The sequence below is a fragment of the Tachyglossus aculeatus genome, chromosome 5, assembly GCF_015852505.1.
Source record: "Tachyglossus aculeatus isolate mTacAcu1 chromosome 5, mTacAcu1.pri, whole genome shotgun sequence".
NCBI lineage: Eukaryota > Metazoa > Chordata > Mammalia > Monotremata > Tachyglossidae > Tachyglossus > Tachyglossus aculeatus.
In genome coordinates this window covers 80,899,494-80,927,179 of record NC_052070.1, presented here as the reverse complement: position 1 = coordinate 80,927,179, position 27,686 = coordinate 80,899,494, and the positions used below count along the sequence as shown (strand labels likewise).

General features: G+C 42.1%; 1 protein-coding gene across 4 annotated transcripts in view; it reads left to right on the top strand.

The window, feature by feature from the left end:
- ADAM2 (ADAM metallopeptidase domain 2) overlaps positions 1-22,987 on the top strand; it is a 51,453-nt gene extending 28,466 nt beyond the window's left edge. For 3 of the 4 annotated variants that reach the window (XM_038747025.1, XM_038747024.1, XM_038747027.1), the window contains 10 exons: positions 2,639-2,819; positions 4,636-4,728; positions 4,861-5,059; positions 5,258-5,363; positions 6,897-7,080; positions 9,009-9,083; positions 10,564-10,678; positions 11,986-12,145; positions 16,886-16,942; positions 22,759-22,987. In XM_038747025.1, the coding sequence (XP_038602953.1) occupies positions 2,639-2,819; positions 4,636-4,728; positions 4,861-5,059; positions 5,258-5,363; positions 6,897-7,080; positions 9,009-9,083; positions 10,564-10,678; positions 11,986-12,145; positions 16,886-16,904 (1,132 nt within the window). In that variant the 3' untranslated portion in view covers positions 16,905-16,942; positions 22,759-22,987. The remainder of the gene's footprint in view (positions 1-2,638; positions 2,820-4,635; positions 4,729-4,860; positions 5,060-5,257; positions 5,364-6,896; positions 7,081-9,008; positions 9,084-10,563; positions 10,679-11,985; positions 12,146-16,885; positions 16,943-22,758) is intronic. The other variant, XM_038747026.1, reaches the window with a different exon arrangement.
- Positions 22,988-27,686: the final 4,699 nt, after the last annotated feature.

The following is a 27,686-nucleotide window of genomic DNA, read 5'->3' as shown; positions in this document are numbered from 1 at the left end:
ACAATCTTAATCCCCATTTCAATGATGAAGTAAATGAGTCACAGAGAAGTTAAATGAGTTGCCTAAGGTCACACAGCAGGCAGGTGGTGGAGCTGGGATTAGAACCCAGATCTTTCTGACTCCCAAGCATGTGCTCTATCCACTAGACCACTCTGCTTCCTAGGTAGCAGAATTCAGAGATGCTATTACTTTGTGCTGCCAATGGTGCTTAGTATATAATGGTGTAATGGATAGAGCACGGACCTGGGAGTCAGTAGGTCATGGGTTCTAATCCCTGCTCTGCCACTTGTGAATCGTATGACCTTGGGCAAGTCACTTAACTTTCTATGCCTCAGTTACCTCATCTGTAAAATGGGGATTAAGACTCTGTCCAACCTGAGTTGCTTGTATCCACCCAGCACTTAGTACAGTTTCTGGCACATAGAGCTTAACAAATACCATTATTATTATTATTATTGTATTGGGTGTCACAAGGGTTTGCCAGGTGCAAACTGGTCCAAATCTCAGCCTTCTTCAGGCCGTTTGACAACTTATAGACTTTTGCTGATCGTTAAAAGGCATTCACTGCATGCCCTATGCACATGCTGCTGAAGCCCAGTCATTAAGAGAAGAGACCTCTTGTGTGAGTGTTCTAAGAATTTGAATGATGCCATTAGCCAGCTGAGTTTCCCGGAGGATCACCAGCTTCTTGATTCCTAATTGTGCTGCTGAGCATCATTGCTTAAAAATCAAGACCATTCCTAGTACTACACAAAAATGCCTGACAGCTTGGCAAAAAATTATGCTTTTCCCTAAGGTATGTAATGCTCCCTCTCCACCCTCACCCATCATCTCCCTGACTTCCCCACTTCAGCCACCGGTGTGACTTTCCTGCCTGTCTTCCTCTGTGCTCCCTGCACTTTCCAGCCCTTGCTCGGCTGGATCAGCATCTGTGAAGTTGTTTAACATTTCTTTTCATTTCATATGATTTCATTTCATTGCATTTCCTATGTTGAAGAAGAGTGGACAGAGGTCTGAGGAGAAAGAGAAGTAATGTGGCTTGGTGGGAAGGGCATGGTTCTGGGAGTCTGAGGACCTGGGTTCTAATCCTGGCTCTGCTACTTATCTGCCATGTGACCTTGGGCAAGTTACTTCACTTCTCTGTGCCACAGTGACTTCATCTGTAAAATAGGGATTGATCTTGTGAACCCCATGGGGGATATGGGCTGTGTCCAATCTAATTATTTTATGTGCCAGAGTTTAGTACAGTGCTGGTACACAGTCAGTGATTAACAATTACTATTAACTGCTCCCCTCCCCCTGAAAACAAAAACAAAAAAACATTGCTATCTTGTAGGTGACAAACAGAGCATCAGATCTGGGTGTCACTCTTCATGTGTAACTGTGATGGTGACTTCATTAAGCATTGGAGCAAAAGCTAATGACCTATCAGTGTTACTATTCTTTATAGAGCTTTATTCTCAATGGTGGAAATTGTAGTAAGGAAATCATTTTATAATCTCTTTATTTTGAAGGTGGAATGCTATATTACTGTTCAGCAATGTGGTGGCTGTGGGTGTGAGTTCTTGTTTGTTTTTTAGAGAAATGATTGGTTTGAATTAGGTCTGCATGGCCTTGGGTCCCACCACTTGCCCTACATTTTCCTTAGCTTGATCTTTCTACTATTACATTAGCATTGATAATCATTGCATTACTTTTTGTCAAGAAGTGCAAGGTATGTGTGTGTGTGTCTGTGTGTGTGATGTATTGCCTGATTTGCTGAAAGTAACTTTGAAATCATGGGAGTCCTTTTTTTCAAACCAGTCTTATTGTTCAACTGGCAAGACTATAATCTTAAAAGCTACCTCTTAGAGACCTTCATTCTATATAATACAAACTGTGGAATTTTTTAAATGCTTTCTATGTACTAGGCACCATACTAAGTACTGGGGTAGATCTAAGATAATCAGGTGCCAGCTGGGGTCCTCAGTGTCAGTAGGAGGGAGAACATATATGATTATAATTCATCATTAGTCCCTGATGAATCAGAGTCTAACCTATTTTTGAAGACCTCCAAAATAGGAGAGTCCACATTCTCATTCCCTGCTTAAACCTATTCTATTGTTCTGCTCTCATGGGAGATGGAAAAAAGCTGGTCCCTCACAGAAAGATAATAATAAAAATAATTTTGGTATTTGTTAAGCACTTACTATGTGCCAACACTGTACTGTGGGAGATACAAGATAACAGGACCCCACATAGTGTTCACAGTCTAAATAGGAGGGAGAACAGGTATGAATCACCATTTTGCAGATGAAGGAACCGAGGCACAGAGAAGTTAAATGACCTGCCCAAGGTCACACAGCAGGTACATGGCAGAGTCAGAATTAGAACCCAGGTCCTCTGGCCCCAGAGGCCATGCTTTTTACCACTAGATCATGCTGGAGGAGTAGAAATAAAGGGAAGTGGTAATATTCGAGTGGAAAGGTTGTGAATGGTACACCAACATGTCCCCCTTGGATAAAATAGAGCAAATTTAGCATTAATATCACGGAAAGTAAAAATGCCCATGTGGTATATAGATGGTGTAATGCTGTATTTCAGTGGGTTATATGGGCACAACTGTTGAAAAGAAACTGACAATAAATTTTATCTTTAGGCTCATAAGTGGTGTGAAGGTCTTTAGTAGCTGTAGTTATGGAGCTTTTGAAAGTTTCATTTTAAAGACAAAAGGTGAATGTCTTCAAAACAAACCCCACTTGGATCCATCATACAGAGCCCCCATTTGTGGCAACTCCGTAGTGGAAACAGATGAAGAGTGTGACTGTGGCCCTCCCATGGTGAGTCCCAAGTGTTTAAAATATTGTCTCATATAATTTTATATTCTTGTTATTCATTATTTCTGCAGTGCTTTAGGCCATATTATTCACATTTGTCAGGTTATATAAATTCTCCCCTAAAGCATTTTTACAGCATTTGGAGGTGCACACTAAATAAAGATGCCCTACATTAGCGTTTGAATGATGAGAAAGCTTCTGGAATCACCTTGAGTTTATGGAAGAGAGGGGGTCTCTTGTTTTCAACAGATTTCTCCACCCTTGGTTGGGGGATAGCAGTGACTACTGCTTTTTATCATAGTTGGCCCACAGATCCAGCACTTAGAACAGTGTCCAGCACTTAGAACAGTGCTTCACACACATAGTAAGCACTTAACAAATGTCATTATTATTATTATAGAAGAAAGGAAAGATTTAAAGATTCAAATTAATGGGCAAGAAAACCAGAACATTGGAATTGAGTTATGTGACTACTGATTCCAAATCCTGCAGATCACAGCCCTCTCCCTTTTCAAAGCACTTATAAAAGCCCACCTCATCTAGAAAGCCTTCCATGATTAATTCCCCAAACTCAAGTTTCATCAGCCCAAAGCCTCATTAGCAGAAATGCCGATCTTCAGGGTGTAATAAAAACTGTGATACTTGTTAAGCATTTCCTCTGTGCCAAGACACTGCACTAAGAGCTGGAATAAATACACAGTAGTCTAAATTGAATATGTTATATTTAAAATTAAACCTTCCATTATTGATTCAGTTTTATTCTATTTCATCCTGACACATTCACACTACTGCCTGTTTTATCCTTGTACTTGCTCCTGCTCCCACTGTTTATAAATAATTTTCAATGGACTGTCTCTCCTATTAGATTGTAAACATTCAGTGTTTTAAAACATACTGAGTTCTCATTAAAACTGGCAGTAGTACAGCTGTTTTACAGTAGGTACTCAATAAATGCCACTGATTGATTTTATGATTTTTATGGATAATCACATTTGATGCGATTTTACTCTTAAAGTTCCTCTCCTCTTTTTGGAAGAGGGCATTTTGAACTTGTTGCATATTATTTTCACCAGTGACATTTAGTGATTATCTTTTATGTGCAGAGCAGTATGCTAGGTGCTTGGGAACCTAAATTGGAAATGAAATACATAATGCCTGTCACTGAGGAGCCTACAGTCTAATGGGGGACACATGGAGAGAAACTGCCAAAATACAATAGTTTAAAGAATAAGAGCATTGATGGAAGCAATATGAACTAAAATAAGCAGTTAAACCAATGTATGTATGAATGCTAATGGGGTAGCATGACCAGTGGGGAGTTGATAGAGGAATGCTTCTTGGAAGAGGTGGCTGTTGAGAATTTTCATTCTTGGAAGGAATGTAGTAGGATGTATTTGGTTGATGAGAAAATATCCTATGGGGGGAAAGAGTGAGGAATGGTTCAGAGACAGAAGAATCCCAAGCAAGGTAATCTTAGAAGGTTAATTGGAAGGAGTGAAGAGTGAAAATTGGCTGGTAACCAGGAAGAAAGTGGATGAGTAAGAGGAAGACAGCTAGTGAAGCATCTTGAATGCAATGATTAGGAGATTTTGTTTCCCCAAAATAATGGGGAGCCTTTAGAGCTTTGGGGGAGGGGGATGATGTGTTTCAAATGGTGCAATAGGAAGAATGAAAAATGCATCATATATGTAGCTATGCTGAAGAGGTTGGGGAGACAATTAAAGAGACTATTACAGCAATCTGTTACCACGTGTTCCACAATTTAAAGCCAGAAGTAAAATACGCTATTTTAATCTGATAATATTTCATTTGTTTTCAGGTGTGTAAGGATAATAAATGCTGTAATGCTGCGACCTGTAGACTGAAACCTGGAGCCAAATGTTCTTTGGGACAGTGCTGCAGTGGCTGTCAAGTAAGAGCTAATGTTACCTGAAGAATTCCCATCAGAAAAACTCCAGCAGGATTTTGCAGAACTTCACGTCATTGACCCTGAAATAAATCTCTTACTTCATAGTCTCTTTTCTTCTATCTTTCTCCCTACCAGTTTATTAAAAAAGGTACAGTATGTAGGCAGCAATTAGATCAGGATTGTGATGTCCCAGAGTACTGCAATGGGTCTTCAGCGTTCTGTCAACCTGACTTATTTGTCCAGGATGGGCGTCCGTGCCGTTCCAGAACTGCATTCTGCTATAAAGGAAGATGCCCAAGTCCGGATAACCAATGCCGTTCCATATTTGGGAAAGGTACCTGTACCCATTGACTTTTAGTTTGTTTTAAGTCATGAGCTATTTTAAGATTGTTACTGGCCTTGCTGGGCCTTAGAAAAGTATGGACAACCTAAAAAAAATCTCATTTTTTGGGAAAAGTTTGTAACTGTTGTACATTGTGACTAATAGTTGTGCAATAGAAATCATCCAAATAAGTTGCGTTCTTTTTTTCAGATGTGGAAAATGGTGCTTTTCCCTGTTATGAAGAACTTAATAGTAAGGCTGATCGATCTGGGAGCTGTGGTCGCACCAAAGCCGGATATAAATTGTGCCAATGGAAGTATGTTGTCAGGAATCAGTTCTACCTTCCCAATTCACCCTTTCCTCTTCATCCAAAATGCTGCTACGTTGATCCAAGCACTCATCCTATCCCACCCGGATTAGTGCATCAGCCTCCTTGCTGTCCTCCCTACCTCCTGTGTCTCCTTACTCCAATATATACAGCACTCTGCTGCCCAGATCATAGTTCTAAAAATACCCACATCTGGTCATGTTTCCCCACTCCTCAAGTACCTCCAGTGGTTGCCCCTCCACCTCTCCATCGAACAGAAATTCCTTTCCATTGGGCTTTAAAGCTTTCAATCACCTTGCCCCCTCATATCTTACCTCACTGATTTCCTACCACAGCCCAGCCCATATACTTCACTCCCCTAATGCCAACCTACTCAATGTACCTCCATCTTGTCTATCTCACGGCCAGCCACTGGCCCACATTCTGACTCTGGCCTAGTACTCCCTCCCACTTATCTGACAGACCATCATTCTCCCCACCTTCAGAGCCTTTATTAAAATCACATCGCCCCAAGAGGTGTTCCCTAAGTCCTCATTTCACCCTTCTGCAGTTGGACTTGCACTTAGTTTTGTATCCTTTATTCACTCCAACCTCAGCCCCACAGCATATCTACAATTTATTTTAATGTCTGCCTCCTCCTCTAGACTGTAAAGCTCCTTGTGGGCAAGGAAGATATCTCCCAACTGTGCTACAGTGTACACTCCCAAGTGATTAGTACAATGCTCTACACAAAATAAGTGATCAATATATATGATTGATTGATTGAATTGGAGATGATACTGCTGATACATTTAGGCCTTACATATATTGCCAATAGTTTTGACTAATGTCTATCAGGTTGTTACATTTCTGTATTTTAAAAGTCTTCACTGAGAAATTTTAAGTCAACAGGCCTTTATTTTTGAATATTTGTATAGAAGGAGTAATATCTTTTGAGTGAATCCCTTAAAAACACATATCCAATGTGAGAAAATATTGATTAGAGGGATATTACAATAACCACAATAATAATTTTAGTTTCTAAGAACAAAATATACTATGCCATGATTTTCATTACAATTACAAAGTAGAATGAAAATGCTGCAAATTTCTATGAACATAAGGGGTAATGTTTCTAGAAGTGCAAAGAGCCCTGGTTACATTAGTGTCAGGATCTGCTAGCTCAAGTGAAGATGAAGGTAGAGCAACTATCCAGATGATTTGCCTTAACTGGGCAATTCAAGCTAAGGTTTCCCATGTGGTCCCATGTGGGACCTAATTATCTTGTATCTACCCCAGTGCTTAGTAGAGTGTTGGTATACAGTCAGCACTTAACAAATACAATTATTATTATCATTATTATTATCCGACTGGACAAATCCTGTTTTTTTGCAAAATAGTCCTTTGAAAAATATTAGGTTTTTTTCTTATATGTTGTCAAATAGTATCCAAATTATTTCTCACAGTATGTTCTGCTTTAAATGTTTGCATTTTTTTACCTCCACATGTGATAATGACTTTCCCCTGCTTGTACTTTTATAGAGATCTTCGCTGTGGAAAAATAATATGTAAATATAAAAGTTCCAAACCCTTCTTTCAAACCCAAGCAACTGTCATCTATGTTTCTGTGAGCGGACACATTTGCATTACCTTAGATTATAGACTGCATTACCAAAAACAGGACCCCATATGGGTGTATGATGGAAGCTTGTGTGGCTTTAAACAGGTAATTATTTCAAATAATTCTAGTAAAGTCATACGAAATTATGTTTACCAACCTGGAAGAAGCAGTGTGGCGTTGTAGAAGAGATTAAGATTGTGAGTCAGGAGACCTAGATCCTAATCCAGCTCCTCACTTGACTGCTGAATGACCTTGGACAAGTCCCTAATCTTTTCTGAGTCTGTTTCCTCGTCTGTCATATGGAGGTTAAATACCCATTCTCTCTCTCCCCACCTTAAACTGATGTGGGAGAAGGACTGTGTCTCATCTGATTAGCCTGTATTTATCCCAGCCCCTAGTCCAGTGCGTAGCATATAGCAATCGCTTAACAAATGTAATTATTGTTATCATCATCATCTTCATCATCATTATCATTATTATCCACTTAGGATCCAAACCGTAAACCAAAAGTAGCATTGGTTTGTAAAAGCACTGGGGATTTAAAGAATTTATCTTCCTACAGGCTGCTAGTTAGACTGTGTCTTTGTCACTTCAAAGTTCAAAAGGAATGTTTGCTTGATTGCACGGTTGTAGGCTAATGCTGTGCAATCAAGCAACGTTTTGTGAACTCTTTCTGAGAAAGTTGCAGAGTCCAGCAACAGAGGAAGAAACAAGCAACTCTCAAACATCAAGAAACTGTAAACTGTAAGGACACAAGCACACAATTGAACTAAGCAGACCTGCTAATTAATACCTGTTTACCTATTTCTTGAGATAATACAAGCTGCTATTTATGCAAAACCTTTTGTTTGGAGATTTCTGTAGCCCCATCCTATTTATTGGTTTCTTCCTTGACATTTTATATATTCCTTTATTTCCTTTTACTATTTTCCTGTCCCTCTCCTCCTCTACCTCCTCCTCCTTGCTGTTGTCACTGTCACAACAGCAAAATGATCCCTCCTCACCATCCCTGAAAAAAACAGGACTCTATTGGATCTTACCTTAAGACTTTTCAGAAAAGAACACTGAATCACATAACCATCCTGCCTATGTGGAACATCTGGCCAATATATTTATTAATCACTTAATTTACAAATGGATCTTTTAACATAAAACTGCAATTCCTATAATTCATCAAAGGAGCTTTCACTCTAAAGAAAACCATTACCAACTTGGATTTACACTGCCTCTACCCCCTACTCCTCCTATTCGTAAATGATAAGTGGTTTAATCTTTTGCTTTCAAGTCAGCCATTCAGAAAGTATTAATTGAAATATTCAAGGTAGATACCATTGTTTTAAGCAAGGCAAGATAGAGGCTCAAACAGACCTAGGTAGTGAACACATCTCATATGCCCTCCTAGGCCCCCGCCTCATTTAATTCAGTTGTATTTATTGAATGCCTATGGTGTGCAGAGTATTGTACTAAGCTCTTGGGAGAGTTCAATACAACAATAAACAGATACATTCCCTGCCCACATCAAACTCACACACCTCCTTATTCTCCAGGACAAAATTTACCAGCCTCCAATCTTGGCTGAGAGTTTGTTTGCCCCATCTCCATGCATGCACTGCCCTCCTGACACTGATAAGGCTATTTTAAGTCTGACAGAGGTATGAGGGAGGATGAGTATGTGGCATTGGGGTGGGTGGGAAAGAGCATGGGGAAGGTGGGAGTTTGCTGTCTGGCTGGACAAGAAATATTGTTTTCAGATGTTCTACCATTATTTGAGCCAATCTTTAGTTGGAATCTCTGAGTATAGAGAGACTTTTCAATAAGGCTGTCAGTGAAGTGTACTTAGAATATTCATTGTAGAAGTGGCATTCATTTAGTTTTCGCAATGTATTTTGGAGAAATAATGAAAAATCAACAACTGCAAAAAATAAAAATAGTATTTCTGAATTGTTAAGCCACAATTTATGAGGATTGTTGAGATCATGAAGACTTTTTTTTACAAAGCTCTTTTTTAACTTGTATTTTCATTCAATTTATAGATTTGCCTAAATCGAGAATGTGTTGATGTTTCTGTTCTTGGATTTGATTGTTATTTAAAGTGCAATGGACATGGAGTAAGTAATCACAACAAAATTATTCTAATAGTAGCATTAATGTTTTCTTTCTGGGTTTTGAGATGATTCCTGTATATAACTTTGTCTGACTGTGGATCATCGCACAACCCCGATTCATCACTCTTCCCATTCCAACTGCCCAGTATATTTATAGATAATTTTCTTGGCCTAGTGGAAGGAACATGGGAGTCAGAGGTCCTGGGTTCTATTCCCAGCTCTGCCACTTGCCTGTTTTGTGACCTTGGGCAAGTCACTGTGCCTCAGGATTCTCATCTATATGATGGGGTAAAATACCTGTTCTCCATCCTAATTAGATCATGAGCCCCATGTGGAATAGGGACTGTGTCCAACCTGATTATCTTGTAATAATAATAGTGATAATAATAACAGTTGTATTTGTTAAGTGCTTACTGTGTGCCAGGCACTATACTAAGTGCTGGGGCAAATGCAAGCAAATCACATTGGACACAGTCCCTGTCCTACATGGGGCTCTAGTCCTAATCCCCATTTTTACAGATGAGGTAGCAGGCACAGAGAAGTGAAGTGACTTGTCCAAGGTCACAGAGCAGACAAGTGGTGGAGCCTGAATTAGAACTTAAGTCCTTCTGATTTCCAGGACCATGGTCTATCCAACAGCCCATACTGCTTCTCACCCAGAGCTTAGTACAGTGCTTGGCACATATTAACCATCTAACAAATTCCATTAATTTTATCACTACTATCATTATTACTATCCAGGTTGGACTCACATTTTTCCTCCCAGTACGTGGTTTAGCTTCCTCTTCTGCTTCCCTAGAAGGCCAACAAAGCCTTCTTTTTGCTGTAGTTGATTTTTATTATTTTTTCAAAATACAATGCAAAAAGAAATGAATGCCACTCCTAGCCTCAAACTCACTATTGCTCCTGCCCCTCCCCTCAATACCTAAACCCCACTCCACCACAGGGAGCTAAGGATATCCTATGATGCTGTGAAAACACCAGAATTCAGTGCCTTTTGGGGCAGAGCACTTGTGAGAATGCAGTAGACTTAATAGACATGATCCTTGCCCTTGAGGAGTTTACCATCTAGCAGAGGTACAGGGTAAGATAGGGAGAGGGAAGAAACAGATTCTGAAATAGGACAAAGCAAAGGAGTATAAACATATATGCATAAGTGCTATATGGGTGGGCTGATACCCAAGTTCTTTGGAGGTGCAGAAGTACTGATATGGCAGAAAAAACTGGCAGTGGAGAGTGTAGGGTGGGGAGAGGAGAGATTAATTGGAGAAGCCATCTTGGAGGTGATATGATTCCAGAAGGGTTTTGAAGATGGGGAGAACCATGATTTGCCAGGTGTTAAGGGGAAATGAGTTCCAGGCAGAAGAGAGAGTATGAGCCAGAAGTTGATGGTGGGAGAGACAAGTGCATCGGTTAACACATTTTGTCTTTGAGAATTTTCCCAAGTAGGCAATTTTGCTATGACATTTGCTCCTGATTTCAGATTTGCAATTCAAGAAAAAATTGCCACTGTGATCCTGGTTGGCTCCCTCCTGATTGCAAAACTCAAGGTCCTGGAGTAGGGGGAAGTATTGACAGTGGATTACTTTCAGTGTCTGGTCAGTATCTCAGTCAATCAGTGGTATTTAGAGCACTGTACTAAACTGTTGGGCGGGTACAATACAGTTGGTAGACACAGTCCCTGTCCTCGTCAATAATAAATTATTCATTCATTCATTCAATCGTATTTATTGAGCACTTACTGTGTGCAGAACACTGTACTAAGCATTTGGGAAGTACAAGTCGGCAAATTATAGAGATGGTCCCTACCCAACAACGGGCGCACAGTCTAGAAGAGGGAGACAGACAACAAGACAAAACACGTAGACAGGTATCAAAACTGTCAGAATAAAGAGAATTATATCTATATGCACAGCATTAATAAAATAGAGTAGTAAATATGCACAGGTAAAATAGAGTAATAAATATGTACAAATATATATATAAGTGCTGCAAGTTTGTTTCTTCCTCAAGTGGATTTAAATTCTGACTCATGTAGAACTATAGACCTAAAGAGGGTCAAGTCCATCACTTTGCATCCAGAGTGCACTTTATTGTAGAAATGTAATCGTTTATATTTTTAAGTTAATGGGGTGATTTGCTCCTTTTGGGTAGGAGCTTTAGCTGCCACTAGGTACTAGGATGGCTATCTGTCTGGTTTTCAGCTGACCTGTCTCCTGTCCAGTATGGATACTGAACTTGATGTCTTTATCTCTGGTATTTTTATTTTAAATGCTCAGCCTCCCTTAACCTTGACTCCTGCCACCAAGTCCCGTGATTCAGAAATGGAGACCGCATTTCTAGGAATGCAAAGGGAAACTCAGTGACTCTAGAACAAGGAAGGGGAGTGAGAAGTACCCCTGATCTAGATTCTACAGATTGCTGCAGATAACCTTTCTTTGTGTTTTTATAATGCCTTTATGGTATGTTATGCTACATTAGGTATCTATGCAATGTATTTTTGTTGTTTCCTGTACAGCAAAAGACTGTTCAGTTGGTGGCCACCCTACTTGGTAGTGGTATTTTTTTCCATGACACCATGGTTCCACTTGCGTCAATATTACTAGTGCCCTTTGGGGCCACTAATATTGTGACCCTCACAGTGACCCTGTGATGAGAACCGGAGGCTGGGAGGGTCAGGGAGAGAGTCACAGAGGCCACGTGGGTCTGGTGTTGAATTATGAGATGACTGGGTGGATCCAAAGGTAGCAGTGTGGTTGGTCCTGAAGCTATTTTAGGGGAAAAACAGCAACCTTTGATACTTATGTTAGAGGACAATGTAGATGAGTTATTTCCATTTTTCACAGCTAAATGACTAAGCTAGTAGTTAAGTAGTTTCTAACTGGTTTGCTTTTTCTTTGTTTAGATAAGCTTCTAATTGAGACATATTCAAGCAACATTTGGTCAAATTGGATGCTACTTATTATCCTCCCTTTAGTGCTGCTGCTGGTCATGATTATCATCCCATTGGTCAAATATAGTGGACTGACAATTCACACACATGTGGTGGAATCACAAAGTGACAAGTAAACAGATTTTTTGTTTTGTTGAGGGGGGAAGTCTACTATTCAATCTACTTAATATTTATTGAGTACCTGCAATGTTATCTCTATAATCAGTAAAGAATACCAAATTTGATTTAGTGTTCAATCCACTGAATCTTATATTTATAACAACTTTTCTATTTGAGGAATCCAGTCTGGCCATAGAAAATGAGCAGAAGTTTGAGCATTGTAGCAGAACAGCTTGTCTAGTGGCCCAGGCCAAACAGCATTTATCTTATTTTCACTTCTAGGCATTCTTGTCCATACAGTGGTTTCACTTCTGACAAAACGATCTTTGATAATAATAATAATAACAATAATAATAATAACAATGATGATGGCATTTGTTAAGTGCTTACTATGTGCCAAGCACTGTTCTAAGTGCTGCGATAGATACAAGGTTAACAGGTTGTCCCATGTGGGACTCACAGTCTTAATCCCCATTTTCCAGATGAGGGAACTGAGGCCCAGAGAAAATAAGTGACTTGCTCAAAGTCACACAGCTGACAAGTGGCGGAGTTGGGATTCAAACCCATGACCTCTGATTCCCAAGCCCGTGCTCTTTCCACTAAGCCATGCTGCTTCAATAATTATGGTATTTGTTAAGAACTCACAATGTGTCAAGCACTGTGTTAAGTTCTGGGGTGACACAAGCAAATGAGGTTGGACATAGTCCCTGTCCCTCAGAGAGCTCACAGTCTTAATCCTCATTTTACAGATGAGGTAACTTGAGGCACAGAGAAGTCAAATGACTTGCCCAAGGCCACACAGCAGACAAGTGGCAGAGCCAAAATTCAAACTCATGACCTTCTGACTCCCAAGCCCTTGCTCTAGCCATCACGCTATGATAAATCAGCCTCTTAACCAGTTTTACCAGTAAATCAGCCAGCCAGCAGTTTTTATTGAGCACCTGCATGGTACTGTTTGAGTGTTTCAGGGGAAGAACTATTTGTGGTTTCTGCTCCTGAGGAGTTTTTAGTCTAACAGTGAAGAGCAGGCAAACACACATGCACAAATGCATGCAGTCCTTGACTTGAGGCATTTCAAGTTTGGCTGAATGGTACATATATTTCCAAATTCACATTCTGCTTGAGATTTCCAGCACATTGGTTCTGTTTTTACAGCCCTGACCTCCTTTATAGCACAGGTTTCAAGATGTGGGTGGTGGTGGGAGGATAGAAGCTGGAGGGAAATGGGAAAACAATTTTAAAAGTGATGATGTGGGGAGAAAAGGGGAGTGGCATGGGATAGGTTAGGGGTGGAGATGGGGGTTGACTGATTTGCTGGGCAGAGTCACCAGAGTCACTGGTTACTATATTTCAGAACCTCTTGAACTCAATATATTGATCAATATAGGTTAATTATTCATTTATAATTGAATACACAATTCTGGGTAATTTTGGTGTAAATTTGGGTTCCAGCCTTGGTCGAGGAACCAATCCTCCATTTCTAATGTTGTTCCTAAGAGAAAATTAGTTCTTACTTTACATCATTTTGATTTAAGATGCAGTTTTCAGGAACCAGTTGTTTTCATGGACATCCAAAGAAGAGGTAGCTTGAACACTAATTGAAGAAGCCTATATACCTAAATAACACAATAGAAACACTACAATTGCAAGTCACTTTTGTGGTGTCAACCTCTCAGGAAGGAGGGCCAGGTCATCTACCATCTGGACACCTCTCAGAACATGGCTCTGACTCCCCTGGAAGCATGCAACATTGTGACTGGTTTGTTCATGTGTTCTGTCTCTCCCGCTTTCTTGCTTTTTCTTCTCCCTCTCTCTCTGTCTTCCCCCTTTCTAGTACATTCATTTTTGCTCTCTCGCTTTATGTCTCAATCTTGCCTTGTTATTCTGCCTCCATCCCATTTTCCTGGACTGTTGGAATAATAATAATAATAATAATGATGGCATTTATTAAGCGCTTACTATGTGCAAAGCACTGTTCTAAGCGCTGGGGAGGTTACAAGGTGATCAGGTTGCCCCGTGGGGGGCTCACAGTCTTAATACCCATTTTAGAGATGAGGTCACTGAGTCACAGAGGAGTTAAGTGACTTGCCCAAAATCACACAGCCGACAGTTGGCGGAGCCGGGACTTGAACCCCTGACCTCTGACTCCAAAGCCCGTGCTCTTTCCACTGAGCCACGCTGCTTCTACCCCGGCTCATTTTGATCGTTAGAAAACTTGGCCACTCTAGGTAGTGGGAGTAGAATAATAATGGTAATAAAATGATTGTGGTATTAAGTGCTTGCTATGTGTGAGGCATCGTACTAAGTGCTGGTGCGGATGGAAGCAAATGGGGTTGGACACAGTCCCTTTCCCCCATGGAGCACACACTCTCAATCCCCATTTTACAGGTTAGGTAACTGAGGCACAAAGAAGTTAAGTGACTTGCCCAAGGTCACACAGCAGACAAGTGGCAGAGTCAGGATTAGAACCCGTGACCTTCTGACTCCCAGGCCCATGCTCTATCCATTAAGCCATCAGCTCTACCTTCACATCTCTAAAATCTGTGTTTTCCTTTCCATCCAAACTGCTACCCCACTGATCCAAGCACTTATCCTACCCTGCCTTGACACCTCATCAGCCTTCTTGCCGACCTCCCCATCTCTCCCCATTCCAGTCCGTCTTTGATCTCCTTATGGGTGTTTGGAGTTAAGACTTCTGTGTTTTCTTTATCTTCCCAAGTTGAGGAGAAAGCTTCTCAGGACCAACGCGGCTTTCTGAGGGAATGAAGCTGAACAGAAGGGTAGAGGGTGACTGACAGGTTTACAAATGGGGATAAATTCTTAGTTCTGCCACTGTGTCTATAAAAGTGCTCCATCATCATCATCATCAATCGTATTTATTGAGCGCTTACTATGTGCAGAGCACTGTACTAAGTGCTTGGGAAGTACAAATTGGCAACATATAAAGACCGTCCCTACCCAACAGTGGGCTCACAGTCTAAAAGGGGGAGACAGAGAACAAAACCAAACATACTAACAAAATAAAATAAATAGAATAGATATGTACATATAAAATAAATAAATAAATAAATAGTGTAATAAATATGTACAAACATATATACATATATACAGGTGCTGTGGGGAAGGGAAGGAGGTAAGATGGGGGGATGGAGAGGGGGACGAGGGGGAGAGGAAGGAAGGGGCTCAGTCTGGGAAGGCCTCCTGGAGGAGGTGAGCTCTCAGCAGGGCCCTGAAGGGAGGAAGAGAGCTAGCTTGGCGGATGGGCAGAGGGAGGGCATTCCAGGCCCGAGGGAGGACGTGGGCCAGGGGTCGATGGCGGGTCAGGCAAGAGCGAGGTACGGTGAGGAGATTAGCGGTGGAGGAGCGGAGGGTGCGGGCTGGGCAGTAGAAGGAGAGAAGGGAGGTGAGGTAGGAGGGGGCGAGGTGATGGAGAGCCTTGGAGCCCAGGGTGAGGAGTTTCTGCCTGATGCGCAGATTGATTGGTAGCCACTGGAGATTTTTGAGGAGGGAAGTAATATGCCCAGAGCGTTTCTGGACAAAGATAATCCGGGCAGCAGCATGAAGTGTGGATTGAAGTGGAGAGAGACACGAGGATGGGAGATCAGAGAGAAGGCTGATGCAGTAGTCCAGACGGGATAGGATGAGAGCTTGAATAAGCAGGGTAGCTGTTGGGATGGAGAGGAAAGGGCGGATCTTGGCAACGTTGTGGAGCTGAGACCAGCAGGTTTTGATCAAGGCTTGGATGTGAGGGGTGAATGAGAGAGCAGAGTCGAGGATGACACCAAGGTTGCGGGCTTGTGAGACGGGAACGATGGTAGTGCCGTCAACAGAGATGGGAAAGTCAGAGAGAGGGCAAGGTTTGGGAGGGAAAACAAGGAGTTCAGTCCTTGCTCCAAGAAGAACAGCATCTACAGTGCATTCTCTTTTACTGACAGTCATTGAATTTGCAACACATTTGGTTCCAGAAAATTGCATCTCAGTCAAACTGTTGTAAATTGGAACCAGTTTATTTCATAGGAACAGTGATTGGATTTCCTTTCATACTACAGTACCTCACACATAGTAAGCACCTAATACCATAATTATTATTATCATTATTATTCTACTCCTCTTACCTAGAGTTGCCAAGGTATAAGTATAAATGGTGGATTGATTTATCAGTTAAGGCTACATACCCTGCTTTCACCAAAATTATTCTGGATTGTATCCCAGTAAGTAATATAGCAATATTAATTAATGCATTTTTTATTTAATCAGCAATTATATTGATGTAAAGTCACATAAAATGTTAAAAATATAATATACAAAGAAATTAGTCCATGAATGCATTACCCTTCCTATAGATGATCTAAAAAGCACAGAAAAATATTGAAACATTTTCATGTTTTTTGACATTGGCTTTCAGTGTGTGAGGTTCCTTTAAACTTTTCATCCTTCTTTCTCCAAATTGTTTCCTTGTTTCTCTGTGACTCCTGTGCACCCCTTGTGCCTTGCCCCACCCTTATTCTAGGGGATTGAGGGCTTTGCACACATTCCATGTTTTCATCAATATAGTTTATGATGACAAAAGACAAAATAAATTTAACTCAGTAAGGTAGAATGAAAATTAAAATCCAGTGGTTTAGAAAGAAAAAAAATTGAAAGTCGCTGAACTTTGTACAGTCATGAATACATGACTTCGGGAAAGGTTTATATAACATTCAGTTTTTTTCCTTCATTTTAAACCGCTTTTTTGTCATTTTCATTTATGCAGTTTAGAAGATTATACCTAGTCCACAAGTCAAGGTTAATCCAAAATGATTTTGGCAGGGTAGGTATTTCTGTTTTCTGTGTATCTTAAAATGTGTCCCTTGATGATATGTCAATGGTTACATTCTTCCTCTGGTTGCAGCTGAATCTCGTTTAAGGTTTTAATATGCAAACCCATTAAAAGATGGGTGAGAGCCCTGTAAGAAGCCTGTGGCCTCAGCCTCCTGCCACCACCACTATCTGAGTGAAGTGCACAAAGACTAGGAGCCCATTTCTAGACTATGAGCCCGTTGTTGGGTAGGGATTGTCTCTATCTGTTGCTGAATTGTACTTTCCAAGAGCTTAGTACAGTGCTCTGCACACAGTAAGCTCTCAATAAATATGATGCCATGAATGAAGGACCTTAGGATCCATTAACTCCAGCTACCTGAAGTTGCCATCCCAGTCCTTCCTATTTGAAGACTTCTTGTTTCTGCTCCCATTCCAGCAGCTCAAACAGACAACTCCTCAGTGAAGTTTATTTAATGCTACTGTGTCTACTGTTTGCAGAGTTATGTACCAAGTATTCATCAGAAGGAAAAGACAGAGTCCAAGCCTCTAAGGGCTTACAATCAAATGGGGGAAACCTAACAGTTTGTATAATTTATAAATAGTCCAAGTAGAGGGAGAAAAAGAAGATCAAAGGTTGTTGGCAATCAGTGGTATTTATTGAACTCTTACTGGGTGCATAGCATTGTATTAAGCACTTGGGAGAGTACAATACAATAGAGTTGAAAGACATGATCCCTACCAAAGAGCATACAATCTAGAGGGAGAAACAGACCTTAAAATATATTACAGATAGGGGAAATGGTATAAAAAATATAAGGATATTTACTTAAGTGTTATGGGTGGTGTGAATTTTAAGTTCTTAAGGGGTAGAGGTCCAAGTGTATGGGTGACACAGAAGGGAGAGGGTGTAGGGGAGATGAGGGCTTATTTGAGGAAGGCCTTTGGGAGGAGATGTGATTTTTAGGATGGTTTTGAAGGTGGGAAGACTGGTGGTCTGCCATATATGAAGCCAGAAAGGAGTCCCAGGTCAAAGGAGGACATGGGCAAGGGGTTGGCGGCAGGATAGCCAAGATCAAGGTACAGTGAGTAAGATTACTGTTTGATGATGAACTGTTCAGTCTGGCTTACAAGAGATCAGCGAAGTAAAGTAGTAGCACGAATGTTTGGATTATAGAGCTGCAAAAAGAATTGAATATTCATATATGCATAAGTGGTGGGGATGGGTAAAAATGTCTAAGTGGGGAAACTCTAAAATTCTGAACTCTATTTACAGACTGATGCATCCCTAGTTCTGCCATCAGATGGCGGGAGAGGCTTCTCTTCCAGCCAGGGAGGAAGTAGCCTTAGCGTGACAATCAGTGTTCTGATAATACTAGGGTTATTTTCTCGACAAACAACCCTTTAAGAAAAGTTCACGTTATGATCCCCATATCTTGGCTAATAGGCTGGCCAGGCAAATTTGTCAACCAACCAAATGGTATGCTTATTTGTGTAACTATTATTTTTCAGCCATCCCATCACCTATCCAGGTAAATTTCCATTTCTGAAAGAACGTTACCTTATTCCGCGAAACGTTGTACCCCAATGTGTTGGGGTGAATTGACTGTCTTTCTGAAAGAGATATTCAATAGTTAGAACAGTAATGATATTTTTGAGTGCCCACTGAATGCAGTGCACTGAACCAAGAGCTTGGGAAAATGCAACAGCAGGAAGTAACTTATTTCCTGCTCATAATGAAGCTCCACCCCAATGGGGGAGAAAGATAATCAAGCATGTTTAAAATAGTGGACAGAAGAAACAATTGAACTCATATAGGTTCATAGATACTGAGGTTGGGTATAAATAAATGCTTGTATTAGAGATGGCTGCTAGGTTCATGCCAACTGGGGTGTTGTGAAGTAGCCTGGGAAGGTCTGTGGGTGGAGGTGGGATTTTTAAAGGGCTTTGAAGATAGAGAGAGCTGTAGTCTGGTAGATTTGTGGGTGGGAAGGGAGTTCCAGGCCAAAGGAACAGGATGACCTGTTACCTCCAAACTGTAGGCTTGTGGGCAGGAAAAGTGTCTACCATCTTCAGTATATTGTAGTCTCCCAAGCACTTAGTACAGTGTCTTGCACACTGTAAGTACTCAATAAATACTATTGATTGATGAGCAAGGGATTGGAGGTGGGTGAGAAGAGAGCAGGGGATATTTAGGAGGTGAGCCTTACAGAAGAAGCAAAGAGCGGGAGTTGGGGCGTAGCAGTTGAAGATTGCTGATAGGTAAAATGGCGAGAGCTGGTGTAGAGTAGTTTATGATTGATGCCGAGGGTGATAGGCTGCCCTTAGAGATCTCTGAGTGAAAGGCTTTCCGTATGCTGGATACAGTTTCAGGAATATAATCCTGGGAAGCAGCATGTCTGAAAGGAAAAAACATGGGGCTGGGAGTCAGAGAATCTGGATTCTAATCCCAGTTCTGCCACTTGCCAGCTGTGTGACTTTGGGCAAGTCACTTAACTTCTCTTTGCCTCAGTTTCCTCATCTGTAAAACAGGGATTAAGACTGTGAGCCCCATGTGGGACAACTTGATAAACTTTTATCTATCCCAGCACTTGGAATTTTCTTGGCACATAGTAAGTGCTTAACAAATACCATGTTATTATTAAATGCTTGCCTTGTGACCTTTGGTGAGTCACTTCTCTGTGCCTCAACTCTCCTGTCCTCCCTCCTACTTAGACTGTGAGCCCCATGTGGGATACGGACTGTGTCCAACCAAATTAACTTGTATCTACCCCTGCACTTAGAACAGTGTTTGACATATAGTAAGCACTTAATGAATTCCATTAAAAAAAAATCCTGGCAGTACTGTGGAATCTGGACCGGCATTTCTTCCTGCCTTCAGGACATCTCTATTTAGATGTCCTACTGAAATCTTGTACTTAATGTATCCAAAACAGAACTGCTCACCTTTCCCCCCGGCAAATACTGTCCTCTCTCTATCTTTCTCACCACTGCAGACAATGCCACATCCTCCCTGTCTCACAAGCTTCAAACCATGACATTATCCTCGATTCACCTTTCTCATTCAACCTGCATCTTCAATCCGTCATGAAATCCTGTCGGTTCTACCTTCACAAAATCTCTGAAAGCCTGGCACACTTTGAAATGCGAATGAGATGAAATCTTTCAAAATGATACAACAAACCAGGAGTGTTTAATGGCTACCAATTGATCATTTCTTTGGTTTAAATTACCAGGTCATCCGATCTGAGCAAGGGGTGATGCGGGGAAGAAGTAGGTGGGACTTTCTGTGAAGCTTCTTGGGAGGAAGGGACTCATGTGCAGAGAGTAGATGGGGCATGCGAGTGTGCATGCTTTCCTCTGAAACTGAAGAATGTGTGGGTGAACCCAGAGTAGCCCTACTTTCCCGCATGGCAGGGGCAGGAAGAACCCCAGTCAGAGCTGCCTCAGCCAGGGTTAATAATAATAATCATAAAGACTGTAGTATTTTTAAAGCACTTACTATGTGTCAGGCGCTGTACTAAGTCCTGGGGTGAATACAAGCTGGACACAGTCCTTGCCCCGCATGGGGCTCACACTCTTAATCTCCATTTTACCGGTGAGGTGACTGAGACCCAGAGAAGTTATGTGACTTGTCCAAGGTCACAAAGCAGACAAGTGGTAGAGCCAGGATTAGAACCCAGGTCCTTCTGATTCCCAGGTCCATACTGTATCCACTAGGGCACACTCCCAGCTTCCTGGGATGGTTCATGCTGCCCAAGGTTCATCTTCCTACTCTCCTCACTAGATCTACTGGTCCTAGTCCCAGGGCAGGTAGAGACAAAATGAGAAGGCTCATGCTTGTTTTCTTTTTATTTAAAAAAGCAACAGAAATGAGATCTCATGGGGCCAATAGCAGTCCAATGAAGGGGTGATTCCCTGGCCCAGGGAGCTCTGTGGCTACTGCCCAGGCCAGCAGGGCTTTGAATGAGGGGCGGACACCAGGCCGGGGGCAAATTGAGCCACATGTCTGATGGGGGAAGCAGTGCCATGTTGGGTCATAGTTCAACCCTTTCTACAAATAATTGATAGATTTGATAGGCTGTCCAGACAAATCTGTCAACCAACCAAATGATTTTTAAGCATATTGAGCAGCAAGGCATAGTTGATAGAACATGGCCCTGGAATTCAGAAGGTCATGGGTTCTAATTCTGGCTCTGCCACTTGTCTGCTGTGTGACCTTAGGCGAGTCACTTCACTTCTCTGTGCTGTTACCTCATCTTTAAAATGGGGATTGAGACTGTGAGCCCCACATGGGACAGGGACTGTATCCAACCCGATTTGCTTGTATCCACCCCAGCACTCGGTACAGTGCCTTGCACATAGTAAGTGCTTAACAAATACCATAATTATTGCTATTATTATTATCTGTAATGGACCCCCTCAACCTCCTCCTGTCTCTCCCCACTCCAGTCCAATACTTCACTCAGCTGCCCGGATCATTTTCCTGTAAAAGCATTCAATCAACATCTCCCCACTCTTCAAAAACCTCCAAAGGTTGCCCACCCACCTCTGCATCAAGCAGAAAGGCCTTTCCAGTGGCTTTATGTCACTCCATCAGTTCTCCTCCTGCCTTATCTCACTGATTTCCTACTACAACCCAATCACTAAACACTGGTTCTCTAATACCAACCTACTCTCTGTTCCTCAGTCTTGTCTATCTTGCTACCGATTCCTTGACCATGTCCTCCCTCTGGCCTACACCTTCCTCCCCATTTCATATCTGACAGTCCACCACTGTCCCTAACTTCAAAACCCTCATAAAATCACATCTCCTCCAAGAGGCTTTCCCTGACTAAGCCTTCATTTCCTCTACCTGCTCTATCCTCTGTGTTACTTATGCACTTGACTGTGTACACCTTAAGCACTTGGATACTCCAGTCCCGAAGCAGTTCAAGGGGTCACTGAAGTGAAATTAAAAGGCTGCTGCAGGAGGGGTAGAAGCCAGGCTCATTGGAATGTCTCATTTCCTTCATCCCGAGCTTTACACCCTTTCCAGTAAGTCGTGACTACTGTTGTACAAACCAGTTAGACGACGGATAAGGCATCGAGATACTGGGACAGCTCAACTGATTTATCTTGAAGGAATTGGCCAGATAAACGGGTTGTAGTTCAGAATGGTGATAACCCTAACCAGGAACCATCTAGACTGTAGTGGGAGTTTGTAGTTTTATCCTAATCAGAGTCGGAAGTAATAGTAATATAGTTGACTAGAGTCTCATTGTTTACATGACCTTTTTGCTCTCAATTCAAAATATTAAGTCCTGACACATTCAAAATCATTTCATTAATTAATTAATTCAACCATATGTATTGAGCTTGTACTGTGTGCAAAATTGAGCCCCCTTTTTCCTCTCCTCCTCCCCATCGCCCCCCCAGCCCTACCTCCTGCCCCTCCCCACAGCACTTGTATATATTTGTACATATTTATTACTCTATTTATTTTACTTGTACATATTTACTACTGTATTTATTTTAAATGATGTGCGTATAGCTATAATTCCATTTATTCTGACGGTTTTGACACTTGTCTACATGTTTTGTCTTGTTGTCTGTCTCCCCCTTCTAGACTGTGAGCCCATTGTTGGGTAGGGACCATCTCTATATGTTGCTGACTTGTACTTCCCAAGCACTTAGTACAGTGCTGTGCACGCAGTAAGCACTCAATAAATACAATTGAATGAATGAATGAAAATGGCCTACTCATTCCTGCTTTTTATTTTGATAATCATGTTTGTTTCATTAGAAAGTGTCAATAGTAATCTTTTATCTTTTCTAACTCTTCCACAGCCTGAAGCCAGAGTTGCAGAAGATATTAGAGGACAGCTGGGCACTTTATAGGACTGGAAACCTGGGCTTCTGTTTCATAGACCAAAGTTTATTTGAATTAGAACTTTATGGTATTTTTCTCTTTTAAGGGCTATTTCTTCATGGAACAATAAAGTGAGGAGCCCAGAAGTGTTTGTGCTCTGGGTCTTCATGCTTATTCTTATTCATAACCAGTTCAAGAGGCCAGATCCTGGTGAAGAAGAATGGATAAACATTCACATTTCCTCTTTGGAGGTTCCAAAGAACAAACAGTTGTTTTGGTTAACTAAGAGACACTTGGCTCCTCATCCCATTCTTCTGTAATTTGCTGGGTGGACTTGTCCTTGGAAGATTTATTCATACCTGTATTTTGGGTTTGGAGATTATTATTATTATCATCATTATCATTGTTATACTTGTTAAACATTTACTATGTGTCAAACACTGTTCTAGACATTGGGGTAGATATAAGTTAATCAGACTGGACACAGTCCTTACCCAATACGGGGCTCTCAGTCTAAGGCAGAGGGAGAATAAGTATTAAATCTCCCATTAGATTAGGAAACAGAGGCACATAGAAGTTATGACTTTCCCAGTTCACAGAGCAGGAAACTGGTAGAACTGGATCCTCTAACATCCAGGCCCATGTTCTTTCCAGTAGGCCATGTTGGATTTAGTTTTGGTACAAGAGTTTGGCTGAAAAGACAGATGTGCCCCTGGAAGTTACTTCCACTCTGTGCACAAGTATTGATTGTTCTTTGCTCTGTTTTGCATTTGCTTCATTTAGCTGCTATGATTATTGTGTTTCAGGGTATAGTAGTGCCTTGAATTGGGTGTAGTCCTGCTGTTGGTCCAGTGGAAAGAGAACTGCTCTGGAGAGCAGGAGGCTTGGGTTCTCATCCAGGTTCTGCTTGTAGTTAGCTAATGTTAAGGAAGACTCCATATACACTTTGTAGAAGAAGCAGCATGGCATAGTGGATTGAGCATGGATCTGGGAATCAGAAGGTCTTGGGTTCTAATCCTGGCTTTGCCACTTGTCTGCTGTATGACCTTGGGTGAGTCACTTCATTTCTCTGGCCCTCAGTTATGTCATCTAAGAAATGGGAATTGAGACTGTGAGCCCCAAGTAGGACCGGAACTGTACCCAACTCAATGTGCTTGTATAAATCCTAGTGCTTAGTACAGTGCCTGGCATATAGTAAGTGCTTCACAAATACCACAATTATTATTATTATTGGCGTGTTGCTACACAACCTTCTATCATTCATTCATTCATTCAATTGTATTTATTGAGCGCTTAATGTGTGCAGAGCACTGTACTAAGCGCTTGGGAAATACAAGTTGGCAACATATAGAGACGGTCCCTACCCAACAACAGGCTCACAGTCTAGAAGGGGAAGACAGACAACAAAACAAAACATGTGGACAGTTGTCAGGTCATCAGAATAAGTGAAAATAAAGCTAGATGCACATTATTAACAAAATAAATAGAATAGTAAATATGTACAAGTAAAATAAATAGAGTAATAAATCTGTACAAGCATATATACAGTTGCTGTGGGGAGGGAAGGAGTTAGGCAGGGGGGATAGGGAGGAGGAGAGAAAAAAGGGGGCTCAGTCTGGGAAGGCCTCCTGGAGGAGGTGAGCTCTCAGTAGGGCTTTGAAGGGAGGAAGAGAGCTAACTTGGTGGATGTGTGGAGGGAGGGCATTCCAGATCAGGGAGAGGACGTGGGCTGGGGGTCGACGGCAGGACAGGTGAGAATGAGGTACAGTGAGGAGGTTAGCAGCAGAGGAGTGGAGGGTGCGGGCTGGGCTGTAGAAGGAGACAAGGGAGGTGAGGTAGGAGGGGATGAGGTAATGGAGAGCCTTGAAGCAGAGAATGAGGAGTTTTTACTTGATGCGTAGGTTGACTGGCAGCCACTGGAGATTTTTGAGGAGGGGAGTAACATGCCCAGAGCGTTTCTGCACAGAGATGATCTGGGCAGCAGCGTGAAGTATAGACTGAAGTGGGGAGAGACAGGAGGATCGAGGTCAGAGAGGAGGCTGATGCAGTAATCCAGTCAGGATAGGATGAGAGATTGAACCAGCAAGGTAGCGGTTTGGATGGAGAGGAAAGGGCAGATATTGTCAATGTTGCGGAAGTGAGACCGGCAGGTTTTGGTGACGGATTGGTTGTGAGGGGTGAGGAGTCGCGGATGACACCAAGTTTGCGAGCTTGTGAGACGGGAAGGATGGTAGTGCCATCTACAGTGACGGGAAAGTCAGGGAGAGGGCAGGGTTTGGGAGGGAAGATAAGGAGTTCAGTCTTGGACATATTGAGTTTTAGATGGTGGGCAGACATCCAGATGGAGATGTCCTGAAGACAGGAGGAGACCCGAGCCTGACGGGAGGGAGAGAGAGCAGGGGCAGAGATGTAGACTTGGGTGTTATCAGAGTAGAGATGATAGTTGAAGATGTGGGAGCAAATGAGTTCACCAAGGGAGTGAGTGTAGATAGAGAACAGAAGGGGACCAGGAACTGACCCTTGAGGAACCCCTGCTCACTGGTTGTAATCTGCCTTAATGGGAACATAACTGGCAGGGCCAAGAGACTATGTGTGGCACCGTGCAACCTTCTGAGCGCTAGCTGATAAAATGAGGAACCCAGGATGTGTTTGTGCTCTTTCTCTTCAAGCTCATTCCTATTCATGACCAGCGCCAAGAGGCTGGATTCTGATGAAGAAAAATGGAGAAACATACAAGCCGCATGGTTTCCACTTGTGAGATTCATATTTCCCTATCAAAGTTTCCAAAGTACAGTGCAGCTGCAGGGAACTTGATAAGGAACTGATTGAACACTCTGCAGTATTTCCTACAGCAGAGATCCTGATAAAAAGGAAGAGCATCAATTCTTTTGAAATGTGTTGTTGGAGAAGGCTTTTGGAAATACCATGGACTGCCTGAAAAACAAACAAATGGGTTTTGGAGCAAATTAAGCCAGTGTGGCCTTTGGAAGGCCAAAAGACGCAACTAAGATTAGCATGTTTTGGACACATCATCAGGAGGACTAATTCTCTGGAGAAGACACTAGTGCTAGGAAAAATCTAGAGAAAGCATGGAAGATGCATGCCAGCAGCTAGATGGATAGAAACCATAACAACAATAATGGAAGAACTTTTAGCAAGGTTACAGATTATGGCAGTAGATAGGATATCCCAGAGAAAATACACCCATAGAATTGCTATGAATTGGAATTGACTCAATGGCATTTGATAATAATAATAGAGATCCTGAATTTGGGGAGTGAGAAGTGACACCTGCCCCATCACACTCCTATGCCCACCAAGGAGAGAGGGAACCATGTCCTCTGTAGTTACAAGGGGGCTATCATGGCAATCCACAACATTTTCTGCATCTGCCTGTTCCTCTCCCTTGAACAGCTTCGCCAGTCCAAAGCCTTGTCACTTCTTGGCTGGATCCAACTACTTGTATATACTGCCTGGCACTTGAGAGTGTACCTGATAAATCATTCTGATGAAGAAGATGCCTCCACACAGCTGAGAAATACTGTCCTAAAAGGAGCACTGGGGGAAAAAAGCGGGCCCAAGAAAGTGAGAAGCAATGTGGACTAGTGGTTAGAGCACGGGCCTGGAAGTCAGAAGGACCTGGGTTCTAATCCCAGTTGCACTACTTCTCTGCGACCTTGGGCTAGAAACTTCACTTCCTCTGTGCCTTGATTACCTCAACTGTAAAATCAGGATTAAGACTGTGAGCCCCATGCAGGATAGGGACTGTGACCAACCTGATTAACTCTTATATATCCCAGTGCTTAGTACAGTGCCTCTCATACAGTAAGTGTTAACAAATACTATAAAAAAAATGCATATGGTGAGCTGCGAACTGGGCCCTTAAGGTAATATAACGTACATGTCAACATCCTCATCCCATCCCCTGAAAATGGGGATGAAGTAAGGGCTACAGAATCAGTGCCATGCCCACTGTCTGGGAGTGACTCTGTTACGAATGCTTTCTTGACTGTAATAATAATAATAATGGTAATGATGGAATTTGTTAAGCACTTTCTACATGCTAGGCACTGTTCTAAGCGCTGGGGTAGATACAAGATGGTTGGGTTGGACACAGTCCCTGTCCCACATAAGGCCCACAGTCATAATCTCCATTTTACAGATGAGGGAATTGAGGCCCAGAGAAGTTAAGTGGCTTGCCCAAGGTCACACAGCAGGCAAGTGGAGGAGCTGGAATTAGAACCCATGACCTTCTGACTCCCAGGTCTGTGCTCTATGCAGTAGGCCATGTATTCATTCATTCATTCAACCATATTTATTGAGCACTTACTATGTGCAGTGCACTGAACTAAGCACTTGGAAAGTACAATTCAGCAATAGAGACAATCCCCGCACATGCCGGGTTTACAGTCTAGAATGGGGGGGACCCTAGAATGGAGGTCATGCAGACCCACAGACTTCTTTGTGAAAGGTGTGATTAGGCTCTGTGGTTACTCATGCAGGGCCAATTCAAGTCTTTACCATTGGCTTTGAATTAGAGGAGGTGTAGTGAGTCTAGGGAAATCCCCAACTCCATCTCAGTCAGACTAGAGGAGTAGTGTGGGCTAGTGGATAGAGAATGGTCCCGGGAGTCCAAAGAACCTGGGTTATAATCCCAGCTCTGCTACTTGTATGCTGTGTGACATTGGGCAAGTCATTTAACTTCTCTGTGCCTCAGTTAACTCATCTGTAAAATGGGGACTAATACTGTGAAACTTTTGTGGGACATGGACTGTGTGCAATTTATCTTGTATCTAGAGAAGCAGCACATCATAGAGAAGCAGCATGACATAGTGGATAGAGCATGGGTTTGGGACTCAGAAGCTCGTGGGTTCTAATCCCTGCTCTGCCACGTGTCTGCTGTGTT